Below are 21,535 nucleotides of genomic sequence, written 5' to 3'. Positions count from 1 at the left end.
TCTGTATGACTTGCACACGCCCAGACATCGACAGGAAGTGATACAGAGGTGGGAAGTAAGAACAGGAAGTGTAACGTGTGTCTCAAGACAGTTCAGTTTCACAGAACCCAATAACATTTCACAAGCCTGTGCTAGCTTTGAGCTGGGAAAGAACAGAAGGGGCGACAAAAAAACACCGCCCACATGTTAATACAGGATAAATAACCTATATAGAGTGTTTGCATACAGCAGCACCTGCCCCCTGGTCCATGTCTTCAGACAGAGTATAGACACACTCTCATAACTCATTCATCTACATGCCTAATCTACCATCCATGTGCATTCTGATGTCAACATAGGCCTACTTTACATAATCCAACTCATGAAAGAATCCTCTATTCTTTTGTCAGCTCTAACTGATCAAGACACTTGTGTCTCGCTATCAAGTTTCCTTCCTCACAACCAATGCAAATGGGACATCAGTGTTTCATATCATGATGTTAAAAAAACAAATCTTTGTGTTAACAGAGCATGACACGTTGACTGAACAGGGGGGGGGGAATCTGAATTCAGCGAGGTTGTAAATAGAGCAAGTTGAAACGTGAAAAAGGTGGTATTTAGAACTGGTGAGTGCACATTGAAACCGACAATATGAGAACTGTGAGACGAGAGAGAAGAGTGAGAGATACAATGTGCTGTAAAGCACTCATAAATAGCCTGCAGTGGGGTCACCTGACTCACTTTCTGTCCCACAAAATGACATCACATTACATCGGTGTGAAAATCACCATGGTGTCTCAAATGGAACGAAATGAAAACTCAAAACTTTTCGTCACTATCTTCCACCGAAACTGTAAAAACTGCCCCAAATGTGTTTACCTCCCCTCTGAGTGTTCCACGCACATAATCTGTCATCCACTCAGAGTGCGAAATATGAGCCGCCCAAACATTTACCACACAGGACAGAACTCAGACCAGAAATGAGTCATGCTTCCCCTCAAAGTGCTCACTAGCCTGCTTGAATTTGGTCTCATCTTCATTCACAGGGAGTGGCACAGGAAGGACAGATGCTGTCGGCTCAGCCTTTTGAGAGACTGCTTTTAAAAGCTTTTCAAATGTGTGGAACCAAAGAAAAAAAAGAGGGAAAAAAGGAACAAAATGCCTCCAGCTCCAAAACAGGATCAGAATAGTTCAGGACTGAGAACTGTGAGATACAGATAACGGTACGAGCAACAGCAAGCTCCTAATCTGGCACATTCAAAAGTCCCTCTATCTGTCACAGTACGACAAATAGAACAGCCTCCTCTCCTGCCCTTTACTCTCCTCCCTACCACCCCCCCCCTCCCTTGAATGATCCATTCCCTGAGGGGGGTGAAAAGGGAAGGGGGGGGGGGCTGAAACGTCCTCCTCTTCTTCCCCGACTCACCTCAGCCTCAGGTTCTCCATGAACTGCTCCATGGTGACCTCGTCCAGGAGCACAAAGTCCGACTTGCCAAATTCGAAGCCCTCCAGCTCCGCCATGGTGCTGGTTGCTGTCTACAGTCTCTCGCTGGCGGGAAGAGATAGACAGAGAGAGAGAGAGAGAGAAGGGAAGGAGAGAGAGGCTGTGTGGGGTGGTAGACACACAGACGCGAGCATACACATACACACACACACAGAGAGAGAGGAAGAGAGAAGTGCATCTAAACCGGCAGGGCCCAAACACTCAGGCAGGGCAGGCAGAGTGTGTGTGTGTGTGTGTGAGTGCCGGTAGGCGTGGCTTAGCTGTGGCTGTGTGTGTTTCTCTGGAGCCGAGGCCTAAGCCTGAAGTAGTCACAGGGCTGCGGTCAACAAGCCACAACACGTCATCCAACATGTGTGTCTATGAGCAGGCAAGAGACTATATATACGCCCGAGGCATGAAAATAGCTCTATCTTCCGAAAAAGCTTGATGCCATTCTGCTTCTCAGCCTTCCTCTTCTTGCCACAGCCTTCCATCTTTTACGTGAGCAATCGTCATGGCAAAAGAGATGCTGCTAAAAAAGAGCAAAACACTTTTTCTTTTCTTTCCCCCTTCTTTTGCTCTTTCCTCTCTCTCTCTCTCTCTCTAGTCTTTAGCCCACCTCTCTCCTCCAAAGTCTTGACTGCTCAACGGGGCTCAAGACAGACAGCGACGCACTGGTTTCCCCCCGGGGAACCCAGAGAGGATTCTTATCTCCTGGGAAGGACCCTGGCATTTCCTGGTCAGTCAGCAGCGATCGGACAGTTATGGCAGAGCCAAACGTAGCATAGACCTCTCTGCCCTACTGTATGTCGTCATCGACCAACCAAGAGCTTGTGGTGTGTGAGAGAGCTCTACCAGCGTGGAGAGGAGCCTAACTCTGCATGTAGGGGGAGACAGAAAGACCCAAGCAAAAAATTATCACTATCAGATTATTACCAAGTGGGCTGGTATTTAATTACAGAAACAAACAGTAAACAGTAAACAGTGCATTCCTCTCTGTTGACGTCACATAATTGTCACACAGAGTCAGTGGATGGCCAAACCAACACCCAGCCAGGTCACTCATGTCCAAATCTTACTGAAGAGAAGAGAGCTGTGGCTTTGGGGGCTTGAGAATAATTTTGGCAACAGGATATGGTCACAGTTGTGACCCTGACACAACACAGTGGTATTTCACAAAAAAACAGCTGCTAAGCAATGAAGAAGCAACATAGTGTATCTGTTCAAAGCTGTCTAGAAACGTAAAGATGTATTTCAATGCAGTTATGATGCCGGCTGTCAGCTTCATAATTTATAAGCAGCTTGTGGTGAACATAAGGCTTTACCCACTGCAGCTTCAACATTTATTTGTCTGTATTTGAACAAAATATTTAAGCCCTCTGCTGAACCTGTTTTAGTCTTTTGGATGAAGCAGATAGTAACGTGGGCACGTACAGACAGGTCATGATTGCCCAAGTTAAACAGCCTATCTGTGCCATTGTGCATGCATACAAAAAGGGTTTTCCATTTATGATGAAATGGTACTGTAGTATTCCTACTTCTTTGGGTAGACTTTAACTATCTGAGGCTTGTTCTGAACAAAATAAAGGAATGTTCATTCCAATATAAATTTCTATACATGTCACTCAAAACATTAAAATGGTGGTTCAATATCACAATATCTATAGCACTGGTCATGTCTAAAGGCTACAGTGCATGGACTCTGTACACAATCTATTGTAGACTGCTGTATGTATTGCCTCTGCACAGGCTATTAACTCCTGTGTCCTCCAGCACTTTACCATATAAGACCAGCTTTCTCCAGCAAAGAGGAGCCTGCTTTTGAAACTACCAGACCAGCTCACTTCCTGCTCATTTTCAGGACCAATGGGGAGGACTTCCTCAATTTTCACCAGTTTCTGTTGCCATGGCACTGACAAACACTGACACGGGAGGACCTGGTTACAGTAAACTAAACTTAAATAGGCAGTTAGACCCAGAAATTATCCAAAGAAAATCCAAAGGTGGGAAAAATATGAACTATATGCAATGAGGCTTTCATTCTCTATGTTTAATGTCAATACAAATCATTTTCTCCAAATGCAATTCAGATCAAACATTGCAAGCAAGACTCTTTCAGAAGTATTATGCTATTTATCACTTTTTCAGAAAAAAAAAACACTTTTTTAATCAGACATCCAAAAAAGCTATACAGGCTATACAAAGCACCTTCAGTCAAAACAGACAAGCCTTCCATAATAAATTAATAAATAATCAAAATAGATATTACCTCCATGATTTGACCCCATGCCCCTATTTAAGAGGTGCAAATTGAAAAATCCCAGAAATGAGATCCAATCCAGTGTGCATATTTTATGGGATTAATTTATACAGTAGCATTAATAGGCAATGTATTCAACCTGACAATGACATTTAATAGTAATTATGAAAACTACTTATGTCTATATGACTAAATCTGGTATGAGCAACATGTTATTTGTCATTAATGTAAAGTCATAATTACAAGCTGTTACTAGTAGCTTGTCAAATTTTGTAGTGCGAAACAGAAGTTAGACTGAGAATCTGAGACTATTTTTGCTTGGTAAATTTGCTTTTAAGTGACGCTGCATTTCTTTCTAAAAAACCTAGTGGTTTCTTCATTAATGGTAATTGACGCCCTCTAGAGGGCGACATAGGCTCCTGTTGTGCATTGGGAACAGGCCTCTGAGCCACTGTCCTCTCTCTGCTCTCTGAGCTGGTTCTACTGCGTGATCTTGCCATGGCCGCTTCTTCATGGTGCTTACTGTCCTGGTAATGTGACGGAGAATAGGTCTGAGGCCCAGCAGAGTCCAGCCTTGTTCTACTGTCCTGGTCAGACCTTAACTTCTGCTGTTTGGGCAAGGATGAACTACGCCGAGTTCTTGGCCCTCGTTCAGTGTCTCGGCCTGTACGTCCAGACGCTGGTGAGACTACAGGTTCTCCTAAAACTCGCTGCTTCATCTCATAGCTCTCTGAGGAAGATCCGATGATTACGATTGACTTCTCCGTTTGTCTGACTATCACTTTAAATATATCTTTATATTTCTGGATCTGTTTGGCCATTTGTGATCTCATCGGATGACTGAGTCCAGACAAAGGTATCTCTTGGGTGCATAAAGACAAGGAAACGCTCTCGAATAGACCACCCAGCTCCTGCTTGGCTCTCTCACACTCTCTACCCTTCAGAGTAAGGTTTTTTACCTCTGAATTCCCATCTGGTCTACATTCTATGGCATATTTTTTAAGTATGGCGTCTGCATAGTCTTTTCTGAAGCTCCAGGTATAGCAAAATACATCTGTATCCACCACAAGGGTGGTCTCCCTTGTTGACGATGTCTCCCGCTGCAGTGGTGGTTTGGTTGTCAAATTGTCGCTTGGAAAGATGGGTAAGCTTTGAGGAGCTCCCGAATCCTGCAGAAAATAGCTTGGGTTTCGAGAAGACCTCCCATCCCGCGAGAGATAATATGACGAAAGCGACTGCTCTGAGTTAGAGGAAGAGCTATCTAACCCTGTCGGGCTCCTGCTAACTGACAAGCTCCTTGGGCTCAGATAGTCCTGTGAGCTGTTAAACGGCCGCTCACTCATGTAACCATGTGACCCGTTCAAGTGGGGCAGCGTTCTGGATGAGTGTTCGGGGAGCGCACCTGAGACGATGCCATCTAAGGGCGACAAAGGACGGTCTCCATTGGCGTGATGCCCAGTGTGGTGCCTGAGTGGCTCCTGCAGCTGTTTCTGGAGCTGGGCACGGACCGCACGCAGGCTCAGGAAAGTCCCCTCCAGCAGCACCGTCTTGCCGGGACTGGAGCTGGCCTGAGTCACCTTAAAGTTGTGCTTCTTCAGGAGATGATGGACTTCACTCTGGTCAGGGAACATGGACAGGTCCAACATGGCCTGAACAGGTAGGTCCACCTATAACGATAAACCAGTGGACACTCAATTCTGGTTTTATGCCCATATTCAAGTTGTGAGGATCACTTACTACTGTCATCTGAAGAGGAATGTATTTAGGTTTCTTTACCTCAGACCGGTCTATAATCTTAACCTTCAAGGGAAACTGCTCAGATAGGCCCATGTCCAAGGTCTGCTTCAAATGTGCAACCTGGGCCGCCACTGTGAAAACATAGGCCTACATTAAGGTTTAGGTCAGTTTCAGATACACTACTTCAACAAATCTGAAGCAAATGTAATGTTGGCTAGAGCCTATGCTTTAGTCTGAGAGTGAGAAAGGATGTTGCCCTCACTCAGTTATTAAATTAGGCATTAAAATCAGTACATGAAACCCAAATAGGAATTTACCTTCACTGAGCTCGAATACGACAAAGGCTTGCCCTTTTGTGGAGGTGGGATAGATTACTTTCAGAACCTCCCCGCCCCCATGTCTGGGTCGTAAAAAGTGGATTGTGAGCTTGTCCACAATCCGGTCGGGGGGAAGGCTATCAGGCACTCCACAAACTTCAATGGTTGTTCCTTCCATGCTGCGTTCAGTAGCCTACCCTACTATTAAAAATAGATCACAGCAATGTTATTTTTAAATGCAGCGAGTCCAGTCTGCATTCATTAGCCAGCAGTAAGGACAACACATAGCCTACCCGACATGCAAACAAATCCCAGTTTGGGGATATAAAACGTATTGAGAAATATTGGCAAATCACTTACCATTACCCCTGTCGATTTATGGCTTGACAATAATGGATAGTCATATAATTTCAGAGCGAATCTAGAGTTTGTGTAAAAGTTCATATTTTTAGCCTGTTACTAAGTATGCTGTTAAGGTTAGCTATCAAACTTAGGAAAACATTAGCCAACAGTGTACGTTTGCGGCAGAAGTCGTTATTACAAAACAGTTATGATATATTACAACGCATCTAATTGTAACGTTCTTATTCGAATCAGGATAGGCTACTATAAAGTTTGCTTAATCTGTGGTGCCTATGTGGAAGAATAAAAATATCTCACCGTTTTATCACATGCTGGAAAATCCTGCAAGACAAGTCGAAGAAATCGAAAGTAAAACACTGTCTCAGGAGGGGCGTGTAAAACGTATCACCAACAGACGTTGGGAGACTGGGTGGAGGCGGGTGGAGGGCTAAAACTTGATTATTACCATAACACGTCATGGGAATCTACCGCACAGCTGCTTAAACTTAAATAGGATAAGGCCATTTCACAAGTTTTACACCGTAATATTTTTTAAACCACTGCTTGGTATGCCACCTGATATTCATTTACATTTTCAACTGGATAAAACTGGGAAACACATAGAAGCTACGATGCAATCAGTAGCCTAGCCCTAGGCTGTACATCTTTCTGCCTGTAGTTTAGCCTACCAACTCAGTTCTGAATTTAACAGACTGACATTAGTTTTACTCAGTCTTATGTCGTTCATCTTACATGTATTCATTTAGCAGACACTTTTTTTTATCCAAAGCGACTTATTATGTTAATCTTACTTTAACTGAAAAAGATGACGCAATTACAGCACTGATTTAAATGATGGGATATCAACAAAGTCAGTGAGCACTGAGATGACTTTTGTAATGATTGTATTTACAATTTTGCTCATTGTATTAAATTGGCAATTAATTCTACCAAGTTAATGAATAACGTTTAATCAGACCAGACTTTACCCATGATTTAAACAAGGGCCACTTGAATTCATCCGGTAAAACAATGTACCTACACCTTGGCATGGCCTTCTTACGGTCATATATAACATCTGACAACACTGTCTGTCTGAAGGCTGTAGAAACTATGAGACATTTTTGTAGTAATGAGCTCTTTATTTTTTGTTCACTGTGTTTTTCTCTTGTATGAGAAATAACACGGGTAAAAACACCATACAGAATATCTCCAACTATACAATACACAAATCTGTACAAACGCTGAAAAATGTACGGAGGTCTGAAAGATCTGCTTGGGGAAAATATATGTCTTTCTTGATTGGGTCAATGTGTGTGTCCAGTTATAACAAATGTAATGGAGTGCTCTGTCTTCTTCAAAGTCTGGTCATCATACAAGCCACTTTGTTATACTGCTGGCTTGGTTAAAACCAGAGAATAAACAGTTTGCTTTCTTCCCTGTATTCAAAAATTGACATGGTTCTTCAGTTCCTTTATCTGTTTCATCATATCTGCAATCTGTCCACCCCTGTATAAACACATTCAAGAAAAAAAAGGCAGTGGTCAAGATAGGTAAAATAGCCTTTGGCACAAAAAATACATAGCTGTGAATAACACAAGCCGGCTCCGCTGCATGAATCACTTTCAAGTCCTCGACATCACTACAGCTGCATCATAACTATTACTACGTGCAGTTCTTGTTTTATATCTTTAAACTAATGTTTCATCATATCTGCACATCCCTATACAAATACAGTCAAAGAAATAAAACAGAACGATAACATCATATAAGCATGCACTGCTGTATATCACTAAAGAGTTCCTCAATCACTTTTATGTCCTTAACATCACTACAGCTGCAACACAACCATTACTGCCAAAGCCACCGCTGTTTAATATATTCAAAGCTAAACTAAAATAAGAAAGCGGTAGATAACAGTAAATATTGATGTTTTTCTGCTTGATTTGCTAATCAATATTGCAAAAAACGTACTGTTCTTTGAGAACCCCCTGAACGTGCTTCCTCTGCTGGACGTTCAGTGCTATGCTGGGTCTGGCAGGAGAATTTGCCTTGCTGATCTGCTTCACCTGGTACTCCTTCTTCATGTTTACCTGCAGTGACGTCCCAAATACACAGATTAGTGCAATTCCTTCCCTCGGTACTATATGCCATTTTTGTCTAAACTGAGTTACTAACATATTCTCTCTTATTTGTTGACATTATGTGGCAGGCTTTATTTTTTCACAAGCTTTATGCATTTTTGGACTATGGATATGTACTCCAGGTTTTGTTATTGGAATGCAAACTTTCACGTGCAACATCTCAAAACAGTAGCAGGCTAAAGATGCCTGGAAGTGAACACAACATGCTTACTGTATGCAATTGTTTAGTAAATATTATGTAAATATGACTTGGTAAGCAAAGGAAGGTGAAAACTGACCAGAGATGTACAGTACAGCAGATAGCACATATTAAAAAGAATGTAAATGTTTGCTCCAGTATGCAGGAGCTGGTACTTGTCGTTACCTGTTTGATGCCGTTGCAAAGGTGATGCAGCTGGTCGCTGATGGTCTGCAGCTCCTTCTTCATGTCCTTCTCGCTGTTGGACATCACCGGAAGCTGACTGCGCTGGCAGCCCATAATACGCTTCACTCTGTGAACACACGCACATACACGCACACACACGCACGCACGCACACGAACAGAGAGAGGGAGAGAGAGAGAGAGAGATAGGAGACAGAGTGTCAAAATTACCTAAATTAATGTATGTAACTTTGTCTCTATCCTAAAGAAATATCTCAACTACCATGTACTCTTGCCTTACATTATAACAAGTTCATCATTGACTTGATCTATGAAATGTGTGACTCTGTGACAACAAGCATAGAGGAAAAATGTTCAACTCTAAATGAGCACTACTTGCTTCTCTATAATCAATTCCTCTATGCTTGTTGTCACAGAGCCACATATTTCATTTTCACACAGAAGTGGCCAGGGCCAGACTCAAAAAGTGACAACCTAGTGGTTCTTCTTGTGCTGTTGCATACCTTACCTTTTCATGATGGCATCCTGCCGGTATTTGGCATCCTCATACTTATCAGCCAAACGCTCTGCAGTTTCACAAAGACTTTTCCTAGAAATAAAAAAAACAACAAAAAAAAACATAATGATAAACACTCCACTGAGGGATCATTATTCTGTGTCTTAATTTCTGAGTGCAAACCAAGGACACCAAATGAAATTGCACACAAGCCAAATGAATCTAAAAGCTATCCTACCATGCTGCCCTTCGGGAGTTATGCCCATAACATTGCCAATCCTCACAACTTTACATCATGAGCTTCTAGAGGCACACTCATTGAAAAACATCATCTATCTATCGTTTGAAGCCCTGATCCTGTAAAATGAGCTCCACCAGGGACCAAGTAGGATGCTAAATTTGAACCCCTGATGTTTCTGTAATCAAGAAGGTGTTCTACTAGTAACCAGGTAGGACATTCCAGTAATTCGGTTAGGATACTGTATCACTAATCAGGTTGGATGCTCAATTTGAACCGGAGATGTATCAATAGACTGGTACAAAGCAATTCGCCTTATTCAGCCAGCGGTCAGAACGAGGCAACAGCATACACTTGCTGATGTGTAATGCCCTGTAGCCTCGTTCTGGCTGCCGGGTGAATAAGGCGAATTGGGTAGGATGCTTCACCAGTGATCAGAGTAGCATGTAACACCAGTAATCAAGTAGGATGTTTAATTTGAACTCATGATGTATCAGTAGACAGGATCCTCCATCAGTAAGCTGGTAGGATGCTCCATTAGTAATCTGATACTCTAAACTCTCCCAAAGTAATCAGGTAGGATGCTGAATTTAAACTCCTGATACATCAGTAATAAGATACAATGCTATACCTGTCCTCCCTGCACAGGGCCAAGTCCTCTAGCTGCTTGTTCTTCTGAGCCGACAGGAGCTTCACCCTGGAACAAGCATCAGGAAATGGGTGAGACAGAAGGAGGGTTTGTGCACAATTTAGAGTAAAAAAAAAAAAAAAACATGAAACCATTTGACTGTGACAGTGTAGTGCACAGTCAAAAGCCATGAGCATTTGTGAACATCTTTTAATTCAGTTCATGAATTATGTCCCCAAAACATGTTCAGCGATGTTCAGTGCAAATCATAGTCAGTGTACTGGTAAATCCTAATGACACACACCACCAGGGGTTTAGTGGTGTGTGCGGGTTAGTGGTGTGTGGTTTAGTGACGTTAACTCAGATTAAGTGGGGAAAGTTCCTAACTGGTGAACAAGCCCCATGCTTCCCCAAAAAGCTCCTGGGGAAAAGCCCCATGGGTTCATAATAATTGCAACCACTTCCCGTTTGGGACAAACCAATGCAACCAATATTGAGCCATTTAGGCAGACCAGAGCTGTCGTCAACTACAGACTGTAACGTTTTTGCCGTTCCATCAAACTCATCAGAATAGTATAATTATGACATTTTCAATAAACAAATATAACCATGTGGTTTTGTTTTCAGAGTCCAGCCCATAGACTTTGTGTAGCTTTGTTTCAAGAGGAAATTACTCAGTGCAGTCAGTGCAGTGCTTGGGCTGTGGTGTTATACCCAGTGCTTAAAGCAAAGACCAATTCCTTGCCTTCAGTTATCCGTTTTTTTATAATTTTTTTTTAAATCGTTGTATTTTGTAACATTACACAGTCCAGCCCTGCCCACACCTGAATTTAGAGCTCAGTCAGTGCCTGAGGTCATTCAGCCCTGCCTTACCTCCTCTGCATCTCCTCACGGGCCAGGTCCTGCTTGAGGATGTACTCCTCCCGGAACACCTGCGTGGCTCTGCTAAGCAGCTGCAGGCACTCAGGGGTCAAAGATGAATCGCCTCTCGCCCCCGTCCTGAGGAAGGACACGTGTAAGTTCTATACATTTTTGCAAGTAAGGATGACAGGGGGGCACCTATACATGTACACATTCACAGAGTCTCCTGAGGGCCTGATAAGAGTTACTACATAAAGTCAATTTGGTCATAAAGATATTTGTTTGAGGAAAGGTGTGTGTTGTTAGTTTTGTAGTACAATTGAGGAAATGTCTGTGTTGTTAGTTCTGTAGTACAATTTCATGGAGGTAAATCTGTGAAGTAAATAAACAGCTGCTTGCATTAAGCTCACAGAAAATCAGATGTGAGTGTAGCAGGCTGCCTACCTAAGTGTTAGCGGATTGGCTGAGCTGCGCGTCAGAATCGTGCGAATGTGCTGCTCCAGTGAGTCCTCAGCCAATCCACGCAGAGGAGAACCCACGGGCCCCACCTCAGACTGGGAGCACAGCAGAGCGGGTGAGGCGGGACGAATGGCACTCCTGAAATGCACAGACAAGAATAATCACACTCAGGCTGGAGGTCAATTGCCATGGCACATGGGGCCAATTTCACATACACATATGAGAGATAGAGTGAAGAGGAAAAAAATAGAAAGAGACAAACATCCTTCAAATGGCCGTATGAGAACTACTGAAAATGAATGCTGTTATATTTGTAGCATGCATCTTATTAACTTCTATTATCCTTAAGATTACTGGCTTCAAATTTCTATGTATGGGCTCTGTGCACTAGCTTGATATCGGCAAACCAGATTCCTGTTCGCTGACTTGGCTGTCAACAAGCACGTGAAGATAAGTGCTTTAGTTGTACCAAAACACAAGAAATACAATGTACGTGAGTCTTAATGTCCATGGGCAGCTCTAAGGAGCACTGCTGTGTGCCACTCTGCTCGGGTGGGATTTTAGCATCCACCTTTTTCCTAAAAACGGCAGCCTACATTCAGTGGCTGCACAAAATAAGGGGGGGGGGGGCTAGTGCACAGAGACTCCATACAGTGATGTACACTAGTGCACTAGTACAGTGTGCTGAAAAGAGCATGTCCAGTAGAAGTCATTGACAAATGCAGTTTGGTGTTCCGTACAGCAGAGGGAGCAGTAGGCACTCATAAGAGCTGGTGATGCAGATCATGCAGGCGTCCAGAGAGAGGTCCGACACAATCCAGAAACCCCGCACTGGAGATGGGAAACTAGGAAACAAAACAGAAGACGATATTACAAATCAAGATTACAAATGTATCACTTTTAAGATGTTCAGGTTAAATAGTTTATAGTTTGAGCTTGAGAGTACAAATTCCCATTTTTAAACTGTACTTTTTTTTACTGTACCAATGCCAACTCAGTTTAATCAAATGTAAGGTGATTTTTCAAGCATCTGAGATGATCTTTTCTAGCTTCTACCTTTTCTTTTATGAAATTATGGCCCTTTTATTCTGGATATCTAATATTTCTGTGAAAACTGACAATTTGTGCCTGCTGTCTATGGGGGGCTGACACTGATGTGAATATGTCTCTAGTCTACCTGTTGTTAAGAGGCTTAGTGCACAGAATGTGCTCCACCACACATCTCTGCTCTGCTGCAAACTCCTGGAGGCTGTCCTTGTCCTCTTCATCTGGATAGAAAAGACAAACACTGCATCATGGCAAATCTAACCTGCAGTTCATTTGCATGGATTTAAACGTTTATAAAAGTAATTATATTTTTATTTTTTTTAAATCACTCCTTGAATCAGAAATGGAGCAGTCAGTCATTTTTTGAAAGTTTTTTTTTTCAAAAAAAGATTTTTGAAACTACACAAACACGTGTTTTGCTCACTGATCTTTAAACACACATCGGCCTCAGGGCCAGCTGATTGCACTCACCTGACTGGAGGAACTTGCGCAGCTTGCTGAACCATGTCAGGCCTACACTGTGCACACCTGCCTCATGCGTGCAGTGGTACCTGTACTGGCACAGGGGATCTGTACAGAGACATGATTGATACCTGTGAGTGTATTTTTTAATCACCACTGCAGAACATACATTTTACTGACACAATGTTATTTAGATGTGGGAGAGAGTACAACACAACACGCTACCTTTATATAAAGCTTTTCTAGACGTCAAAGTGCTTCACAGTGAAGGGCGAACCTCACTAACCACCACCAATATGTAGCACCCACGTGGGTGATGCACGGCAGCTATTATACGCCAGAACGCACACCAGCTTGAGGTGGTGAGTAAGGGAGTGAATGTGCCAATTACACTGGGGGATGATTAGGGGGCCAGATTGAATGAGCCAGGTTGGGAAATTACCCAGGACAACAGGGAACCCCCTACTCTTTGCAATAAGTGCCAGACTGATATGTTATTGAGACCTGTTAAGAGTTTGTAATAGTAAGTGCTGGTCTGATCATGCATCATATTTGACAGAATTGTGCTAGTGACTATGAAGTGACTTCAAGTGATGAAGTGACTATGACAGTGTGAGGGAGCGTGACTTCCCGACCTCTGTTCAATCTGATTGGGCAGGTGAAGTCCGACTCGACCACCTCCTCGTCCTCTGTGGGGGCCAGTTTGAGGGTAAGTTCCAGCTCCACACACTCAAACACGTACAGAGAGGGCACGACCTCAGAGCCCCTGGACCACCTCTCCACCAGCTGGAACACATACACATCTGATTCCATCAGTCATAAATACATACTGCTCTATTGCAGTCAGACATTCAGAATATCGTTTGCATTAAATTATATTTACATCTATTTACAGACAATATATACCCAATTATATAACAAGCACACACTTCTTTTACAGTAAAACCCTATGCTTTAATAAGAGGGAGTGTTAATGAATTCTGGTCTAGGAATATCAGGTCAGTTAAAGATAAAGTTGTACTATGGGTAGCGCTGTTAATATATACATGACCATAACCTAACTGATGATGAGAGGCTTGTATAATGACAACCAACAAGTGCACAAATATCTGTAGTACTCACACCACCATCCTCATCTTCATCACTTTCCAGCACGATGCAGTGATACAGTGTACCCGTTTCCGTGGCGATGACCAGGATGCCGGGCACAGAGGGCAAACAGAGCAGCGCACAGGCGTCGTAACCGTAGTTATCCTCCGCAGCGGGAATCATAGGAAGAGGACCGAGGATCTTTCCCAGGCAACCCACACTAAAGGAGGAGATTATGCCAGTGCATTGCTGCCATCACATAATACAAAGACTGCCAATGATACTTATTTATGCAGGTTGCATCATACTGTATTGTCTCCCATAATTTAAACTTACTGTTAAAGGAATGCATCTCATTATCAACTTCAAAGAAGGATGTTAATAATAGCATACCTTCAAACATACTTTTAGCAGCTGCTTCTATCACATTATGACTTCACTATGATTTCTTTGTACAATTATACTTATTTCATCTGTAAATGGCACACCTTTTAGTTGGACACAGGCAGCACAGTTGTAGAAAATAATTCCTAGACTACTATTATAGCATATACCATCATGACATAAAGGCAAAAGTAAACCACACTTCATAAACAGCTTTACTTGATCATCTGCCATACCTGTGAGCTAGGGAGACGTAGCTGAGAAAGGTCTCTCCATTCTCATAGAGGATGTAGAGGGGATAAACTATCGCCTCATCTTTGAGACGCTGGCTCGTCAGAAGGCGGGAAGCATCGGCACGTGACCCAAAGTCAAAAGCCACGGCAATCTCACCCAAAGAGGCTGCGTAGGAACGCCTGGACATGGGAAAGCAGACTTTGACATAACTGGCTTCAAACTGTCAAGACAGGGTTAGTTAAAAAGAAAATCCAATGAAACCTCTGGCACGAAAGGTGCAAAGACTTGACAATGATGTCAACACACACTTGACTGGACACTGAGCTTACCCTCGTGTCTGTGTACGGCTATCATCCTCTGCCTGTGCCACTGACAGAACCTTGGCTGAGTTCTGTGGTTCTTTAAGGCTGTAGAACCTGCAGAGGAAAAATGCTATTAAAACCCAGGGTCCTATAATTACTATCAGACAATTGAATGACATTGCAAGTTAATATCCTGCTTTTGCTTTCATCAGATGCATCTAGCTGTTTAGGGCTGCACAATCAATTTTCAATCAAAATCACAATTTGAACAAATGCAATTAGCTACAATTGCAAAGGCTAAAATGAATCATGCAGCTTGCAACTCTGTCTCCAATCTTGCAGCCCTACATGCCTCGCAGTGCTGTGCAACACACTGACCACCATAGAGAGCAGGGTTACACTTGTCGTCACTCACCTGATGGTGTTATCGGAGGTCAGCAGCACCAGGTGTGGCTCCTCTGCTTCACTGGGGTACCACACGGCCTGCCGCAGCGTGACTGACACTGAACTGGTGAACAGACGCTCTGCCACAGGGATGGTCCTGTCACACAAGACACAAGCCTTTCATGAGGGCCAGCTCCTCATCACCAAGGAGAAACGCTAAACAGCACAATCTGAACAGAGTTAAATTTAAAAGCAAGAATTATAACATGTTTAATGTCATTCACAACTCTGTCTGTTGTAGAATCACAATAAGGGCATAGAGATGAGGTAAATACCAAAAGATCCACCCAAGACAAAGAAGATTTTGAATCAAATATTAAGAGAATTTCAGTGGTCACTTAAGTTCAATTTGGTTGAAAGCACTGTCCAGCGATGCCGCTATGGCAAGACAAAGCATAGCTCAGCAAGCTTTAAAAAAAAACGTACTTGCAGTTGATTTGGATTCGTCCACCCTCAAATTCGGACTTCTTACCCCAGCGTTGGGGTAGTTCGAGGACCGTGATGCCCCGTTGACCTACGAGGGCTACGTGGGATTGCGTGGGGCTCAGCAGCACCTCACACACTTCAAACATAGGAGGGTTGATACAAAGCAGAGTCTGCAAAAGTACATTACCTCATTATAATATGACCAGGTTCGATTACTCAACACTGTTAGTCAGTAAACATTATACATAACACATATATGAAGAATGAGGAATGTGAATTTCAGATAACAACTCAGGACAGTGTAAACAAGAAACAGAGTAGCCAGCCAGCCACATCGCTAGGATCTGATAAAACGACGATCAGTCATAGATAGTATATTATAGGGCTACATGTGTATGACGCAAAACAGATAAGCACACAAGAAGTTGACGAACTGTAACGGTAGTATAGCAGAAACAAAAACAACATAACATAAAGTAAGTTAGTCTAAGTTACTTGGTGCTTTGAGCTGTTCAGCCCATCTTCGATGTTCAGCTCCCCCAGGTTTGTTGCGTAGAAGACACAATCTGCATCATCCCAAATAAAGAAATCTCTATCTACACAGAATGTGAGATTTTTAGATCTTTTAGATGCCTGGTATTCAGAACTAAATTTGTCTTGTAATTTACTGAAGATGTCATGATTAGGGAGCTCTTGTTTCCATCGTTCTCCTATCTCGACCGCCATTTCTAAATTCCGTCGCGAAATGATGACCTAACGATATATTCCAGTGACATCAGATGGCGCTTGAAAATAGTCAAATCTGAATGAACCAGGAACTACCAGGAGGCCACGCGACATACAGCGGGCTAGTAGACTTCTAATCTTAAAAAAACTTTAGAACAATTAACGCTAATGGAAATCTACCACCCTCTTCCTTGAATCTGAGATTTGGAATAACATTATGCTGTCTCCGTGGAGTTACCTCAAGCGCCACAAAAAGAAGTTCCTCTTCGCTGGTGTTCTCGTTGGAGGAGGATACCTACTGAGTAAATATGCCCAGAGAAAGTTGCAGGAATTTCAGGAAAAAGAGGCTACAGAATACATTACTCAAGCCAGACGGCAGTATCACTTTGAAAGTAACCAGAGGACATGCAATATGACTGTTCTGTCTATGCTGCCATCTCTTAAAGAAGCCATTATTATCCGCTTAGATTCAGAGAGCCTTACGTCGTTGCTGAAGACACGACCAGCGAACAAGTTTGAAATCTGGGAGGACCTTAAAATAATCAGTTTTGCCAGAAGTGTAGTAGCTGTGTACAGTACGTGCATGTTGGTTGTTCTACTGCGAGTTCAGCTCAACATCATTGGTGGTTACCTGTACTTGGATAACTCCGTGAATAAAACTGGAATGGTCCCATTTGCACCACCTGAAGTTCAACAACAGTACTTGTCCAGTATTCAGCATCTTCTTGGAGATGGGCTGAATGAGTTGATGACTGTAGTGAAAAAAGCAGTACAAGATGTGATGGGAGGCATGTCTCTAAAGCAGCATCTGTCACTACAGGAGTTGGACCAGCAGCTAGAGAGCATCAGACAACGTGTAGAGGAGGGCTTCGGAAAAGCATCACACAAGCCTCTCTCGTGGTATTTGATGCCAGACGAGGAGAATACACTTGAGGCTCAGGTGTGTGGTTCGAATGGGAATGATGACATTACTCTTAAGCTGCTGAATGAAACCAGAGACATGTTGGAAACCCCTGACTTCAACATGGTACTCAACACTTGTCTGCGCAGAGGGTTTAGTCGCTTCCTTGATAACATGGCGGAGTTCTTTCATCTGCCACAGGGATGTCCCACATCTCTAGAAGCATCTGGAAATCTCTCTCTTGAACGTCTTCCACTTGCCAAAATCATCCCTATTGTCAACGGACAGATTCATTCAATATGCAGTGAAATACCCAGTCATTTTGTCCAGGACCTCCTGTTGATTGACCAGGTAAAGAAATTTGCAGCTAATGTTTATGAGACATTCAGCAGTCCACAAGAACTTCAAAAGTGATTTGGACTTTGGTTCAATGAGTCCTAACTGTGTGCCCTGTTCAATTGACTGGCCATAAATGGAATGTGAAATTAGTGTGTTCTTATTTGTCCTGCATGGAGATTTGAAAAAAATTTTGAATGTATGAAGTAGGCTATTCAAGACCATTCAAGTCCTAACAAATGGGAGATCAGATCACACTAGAGTGGCTAGCTGTATAGTTATTTTGGCAAAACATGTTGAAGTAGAGTGTGTTGTAAGATTTGTAAACAAACTGAATGTGTTTTGAACATACCCCATAATTTGCAAGTATGTACACCACAGCCATCAAATAAATATGCCACTTGTGAATCTCACATTGTTATATCATTACTTGTAGAATTGATGAATCATACCTTTGACAGCATGTTTTAGCAAGGAGAAGATGTAGGCCTACAAAACATTTTTTTTTTGAGAATTTGTCAAATGACCTGTGGTTTTTGTTTTCACTTTAGAAACTTTTTTTGTGAGCAGAAATTGTTAGCAATGGGTCTAATAGAATGGGAGCTCTCCTGGAATCAGGGATATTTGCTGAAATAACACGGTTTCCATAAGCTGTTTAAATTGTATTACTGGTATATTATTTCTAGGCCTTAAAATGTATGTACATTTAGATATTATGTACTAGGTATTCATTATTTTAATTATGTTAACATTAATTTAACACTAATATGCTCATTTAAATATTACTGTCATGTTTCAAAATTACGGTTTTCGCAGAATAGTTTATATTGTTTCTGGACTGTAATTCTGTCTCTGCGTTACAAATATATCACATTGTAATAAACAATTCATGGGGGAAATCTAAACATTTAAAGGCATAATGTGTAGGTAATTTTGTTGTTCCAAATAAAGATGCTTTCTTAACTCCCATTATGTTGTTTCTTAAACTATAAAAAGCCTTTTTGCCTTCCACATGTTACATTATTTTTGGCATCTAAATTGTCTGCAAGATCACAAAGCCCATGGAGATAAGCCAAAAGGACTAACTCTCCCCCTCAGAAACCAGTAGCCCAAAACACCTTTTTCTATTACAGCCCTTTCCCTTTGGTACATGTGGAGTTTGGACCAGAGGTATATTTCCCTTTTACATTCTAATTGATTTCAGATTTTAATAGCTAAACATAGGCAATAATAACTTTGCCTATGCTTCATTGAATAGAAAATATGAACCAATTCATCAGAGTGGATGGAAGACTACAGGGGAGCATAGGGAAACCATCTTCCATTTATGTAATTTTCAATTATTAACAGATATTTACTTAAAAATGGGCCTTTATTTTTCCACAGAATGGTTTATTAGCACACACCAAAGGCGTACAAGGTGAAACCATAGACTGTAAAAAATACAGCATCTTTTGTCTTGTTGTTATGCGTCTTGTTTTGTGGAACGCTTTGTGTTGCTCTCTGTGCATGTTAAATGCGCTATAAAAATAAAATTGACTTGACTTCAGAAGCCACAGACAGGGCAATCTGACTGAGTTCTGATGTGAGGATCCATAAATAATGAATGAATTGTATCTCTAATACATTTCTAATTAAGTTCAACTTTACTGTCCCCAACTCTGCACAGCACTCAAGACTTCCCCAACACGCATTTCAAATAATTATCATAGCACTTCTTGGACAGTTCTTTATTGTATTGTAAGATAATTATTTCTTTGATCCAGGACATCACCAGGCTCACCCCTGAAAAGAAAAACAAATTGGTGTTAACCACTTTTCCATGGCAAGCTGTGACCTAATGTTACCAGTCAGTCATTACTATATAGCCATAGTCATATGGACTTGTACAGGCTTCAATATACATAATAGGAATATGTTTCAGCCATCATTTGATTAAGATAGCTTTGTAAATGATCATATTAATTAAATGTCTGAGGATTCTATAACCTTGCCATGGATTAGACACAGCAGGGCCTCAAACCACCACAGATTTCTCTAGCAGACACTACAGGAAAGGTCAGAGCCACCTCAGGCAAAGCCTCGCTGAACAGCCTGCAGAAAACCAACGCAGGGTTTAGTCAGAAGTGAAAGTTGTCCTTACGGTTGTTTGTTGAATTGCATGCTGGTGTGACATCTTGTCTTCTTTGGTCTTTAGCAGCTGTAGACGATTCATTTTTCACCCTGTTGCTCTGCATGCCCTCCAAGGAGTTCAACCATCTGTAAAAAATAATATTTTGTTCAGATTAATAAATACTATAGGCACTAAAGCAATAAGCCTGCTTGTCAACCCAAATGTAATAGATAACACAAATTATCATTATGACCGAAGTCACATCAGGTTAGCCAAGCACATTGATTGTCTGAGGTTTATATAACCTTGCCATGGATGAGACACAGCAAGGCCTCAAACCAACTCATATCTCTCTAGCAGACACTACAGGAAAGGTCAGAGCCACAGCAGGCAAAGCCTCGCTGAACGGCCTGCAGAAAACCAACGCACCGTTTAAACTTTAAAGTCAGAAGTGACAGGCATCCTTACCATGGCTTGTTAAATCCCATGCGGATGTGGCATATTCATGTCCTCTTTGGTCATTAGCTGCTATAGACAATCAATGTTTCACCCCGTTGCTCTGCATGTCATCCATGGAGTTTACCTGTCTATAAAAACAGTTTTGTTTAGATTAACAGATAAATACTACAGAATAAATAAACCGGCATGACAACAAATTTAACACATATCTAAACCACATCAGGTTGGCCATACACATTGAATGTCTGAGGATTATATAACCTTGCCATGGATGAGACACAGCAGGGCCTCAAACCACCTCAGATCTCTCTAGCAGACACTACAGGAAAGGTCAGAGCCACCTCAGGCAAAGCCTCGCTGAACGGCCTGCAGAAACTTAACAGGATACTTTGTCAACACTTATGCTATAGAATCACGGTGCTTAAGGGAAATGTCTGTGCCTGAAGTCAGCCAAAACATTATAATTGTCCATTTTCTTATTTTGACCAAACAAGCACTCCCCCAAATAACGCAGAACCTGATATTAACTTTAATCCCTGGGGTCAAATTAGGCTGGTTATATTTATTAAAAGAGCAAGTTGATTTTACCGCTGCATGTCTCAGCCAGTGCAAAGTTCTTTCCAGCCTTTCAACATCAGGATTTGGATGCAATGGCACAGGTATACTAATGCGATCATCCATCTGTTTAAAAAGAAAATGTTCTCAGATTAACACACATTTAAGATGCGGACACAGCTGCATGTTAGTTAGTTGGTCTCATATTAAATGTCTGAGGTTTCTATAACCTTGCCGTGGAGGAGAGACAGCAAGGCCTCAAACCACCTCAGCTCTCTCTAGCAGACATTACAGGAAAGGTCAGAGCCACCAAGGCAAAGCCTCGCTGAACAGCCTGCAGTGCAGAGAACCACCAACAGTATACTAACTACTTTACTGTCTTATAAGATACGTTTAATTTCCAAATGAACTATCGCTAGTTGATATGATAACCTACAAACTTGTTAATTAAACATACCTCATCATTTCGGCCCATTAACCCACGTGGTACGTTAGGCCTGTTTCCTGTTTCATTCACACAACGTTGCCTGCTAATCATCGAGAAGTTGAGACGATTGAATATCACACATCAGATCAGAGTTTAGCCATCAACTAACAGCATAGCTCAAAAACGCAATCCTACAAATCCGTCTAAAACTTGCCATTGCGTTGACTTATTCTCGATCTTCTTACGAGCACTACATCAACTAGACTTCTGCTCTGCTGACTACATGCATGGCAAAGGGAAAGAA

The 21,535-nt window shown here is 42.1% G+C and overlaps 4 protein-coding genes, 1 long non-coding RNA gene and 4 other non-coding genes across 12 annotated transcripts in view; 1 reads left to right on the top strand and 8 right to left on the bottom strand.

Moving 5' to 3' along the window:
- Positions 1-1,707, bottom strand: part of myo1g (myosin IG) — a 56,118-nt gene extending 54,411 nt beyond the window's left edge. The window contains exon 1 of the mRNA XM_076301669.1: positions 1,406-1,707. Coding sequence (XP_076157784.1) covers positions 1,406-1,500 — 95 coding nt within the window. The 5' untranslated portion in view covers positions 1,501-1,707. The remainder of the gene's footprint in view (positions 1-1,405) is intronic.
- Positions 1,708-3,493: 1,786 nt separating this feature from the next.
- On the bottom strand, positions 3,494-6,497 carry rbm43 (RNA binding motif protein 43). 4 transcript variants are annotated; one of them, XM_076301670.1, is made up of 4 exons: positions 6,437-6,497; positions 5,777-5,977; positions 5,499-5,590; positions 3,494-5,389 (listed from the first exon to the last, which is right to left on the bottom strand). In XM_076301670.1, the coding sequence occupies exons 2-4, from the start codon at positions 5,952-5,954 to the stop codon at positions 4,031-4,033; spliced, it is 1,629 nt and encodes a 542-aa protein (XP_076157785.1). In that variant the 5' UTR covers positions 5,955-5,977; positions 6,437-6,497; the 3' UTR covers positions 3,494-4,030. The 4 variants fall into 4 exon arrangements, with proteins under 4 accessions (XP_076157785.1, XP_076157786.1, XP_076157787.1 ...); XM_076301671.1 differs by having other exon boundaries at positions 5,777-5,974; positions 6,437-6,486; XM_076301672.1 differs by lacking the exon at positions 6,437-6,497 and adding an exon at positions 6,137-6,429.
- Positions 6,498-7,239: 742 nt separating this feature from the next.
- Positions 7,240-16,446, bottom strand: LOC143140632 (nucleoporin 88-like). The gene is made up of 17 exons (XM_076301665.1): positions 16,210-16,446; positions 15,715-15,884; positions 15,260-15,385; positions 14,872-14,958; positions 14,545-14,721; positions 13,958-14,144; positions 13,471-13,621; positions 12,845-12,943; positions 12,504-12,594; positions 12,067-12,171; positions 11,312-11,464; positions 10,880-11,005; positions 10,010-10,075; positions 9,153-9,233; positions 8,627-8,753; positions 8,093-8,211; positions 7,240-7,627 (listed from the first exon to the last, which is right to left on the bottom strand). The coding sequence occupies exons 1-17, from the start codon at positions 16,438-16,440 to the stop codon at positions 7,564-7,566; spliced, it is 2,160 nt and encodes a 719-aa protein (XP_076157780.1). The 5' UTR covers positions 16,441-16,446; the 3' UTR covers positions 7,240-7,563.
- Positions 16,447-16,515: 69 nt separating this feature from the next.
- On the top strand, positions 16,516-18,646 carry pex3 (peroxisomal biogenesis factor 3). Its single transcript, XM_076301664.1, has one exon. It carries the CDS (start codon positions 16,658-16,660, stop codon positions 17,753-17,755), a length of 1,098 nt encoding a protein of 365 aa, XP_076157779.1. The 5' UTR covers positions 16,516-16,657; the 3' UTR covers positions 17,756-18,646.
- Positions 18,647-19,078: 432 nt separating this feature from the next.
- On the bottom strand, positions 19,079-21,535 carry LOC143140125 (uncharacterized). The gene is made up of 5 exons (XR_012990544.1): positions 21,262-21,535; positions 20,838-20,930; positions 20,259-20,377; positions 19,821-19,936; positions 19,079-19,462 (listed from the first exon to the last, which is right to left on the bottom strand). It is a non-coding gene; the product is annotated as an uncharacterized LOC143140125 (long non-coding RNA).
- Positions 19,645-19,777, bottom strand: LOC143141155 (small nucleolar RNA SNORA9). The gene has a single exon (XR_012990763.1). It is a non-coding gene; the product is annotated as a small nucleolar RNA SNORA9 (small nucleolar RNA).
- LOC143141153 (small nucleolar RNA SNORA9) lies at positions 20,074-20,206 on the bottom strand. The gene has a single exon (XR_012990760.1). It is a non-coding gene; the product is annotated as a small nucleolar RNA SNORA9 (small nucleolar RNA).
- On the bottom strand, positions 20,489-20,621 carry LOC143141154 (small nucleolar RNA SNORA9). Its single transcript, XR_012990761.1, has one exon. It is a non-coding gene; the product is annotated as a small nucleolar RNA SNORA9 (small nucleolar RNA).
- Positions 21,013-21,144, bottom strand: LOC143141156 (small nucleolar RNA SNORA9). Its single transcript, XR_012990764.1, has one exon. It is a non-coding gene; the product is annotated as a small nucleolar RNA SNORA9 (small nucleolar RNA).

Source organism: Alosa pseudoharengus, unplaced genomic scaffold, assembly GCF_046254945.1.
Source record: "Alosa pseudoharengus isolate Yale_2024_CS ecotype anadromous, Long Island Sound unplaced genomic scaffold, YU_APseudo_1.1 YU_APseudo_1.1_scf_23, whole genome shotgun sequence".
Lineage (NCBI taxonomy): Eukaryota > Metazoa > Chordata > Actinopteri > Clupeiformes > Clupeidae > Alosa > Alosa pseudoharengus.
The sequence above is the reverse complement of the archived record's forward strand: the minus strand, read 5'-3'. Positions and strand labels throughout refer to the sequence as shown.

Coding starts and splice junctions, on each gene's coding strand:
- rbm43 (XM_076301670.1), bottom strand. CDS start 5,954: ATGGAAGGAACAACCATTGAAGTTTGTGGAGTGCCTGATAGCCTTCCC. Junction 5,591..5,776: donor CGTATTCGAGCTCAGTGAAG/GTAAATTCCTAT, acceptor ATGTTTTCACAG/TGGCGGCCCAGGTTGCACAT. Junction 5,390..5,498: donor AGATTATAGACCGGTCTGAG/GTAAAGAAACCT, acceptor TTATCGTTATAG/GTGGACCTACCTGTTCAGGC.
- LOC143140632 (XM_076301665.1), bottom strand. CDS start 16,440: ATGGCGGTCGAGATAGGAGAACGATGGAAACAAGAGCTCCCTAATCAT. Junction 10,076..10,879: donor CGTGAGGAGATGCAGAGGAG/GTAAGGCAGGGC, acceptor TGCTTGTTCCAG/GGTGAAGCTCCTGTCGGCTC. Junction 8,212..8,626: donor TTTGCAACGGCATCAAACAG/GTAACGACAAGT, acceptor ACGTCACTGCAG/GTAAACATGAAGAAGGAGTA.
- pex3 (XM_076301664.1), top strand. CDS start 16,658: ATGCTGTCTCCGTGGAGTTACCTCAAGCGCCACAAAAAGAAGTTCCTC.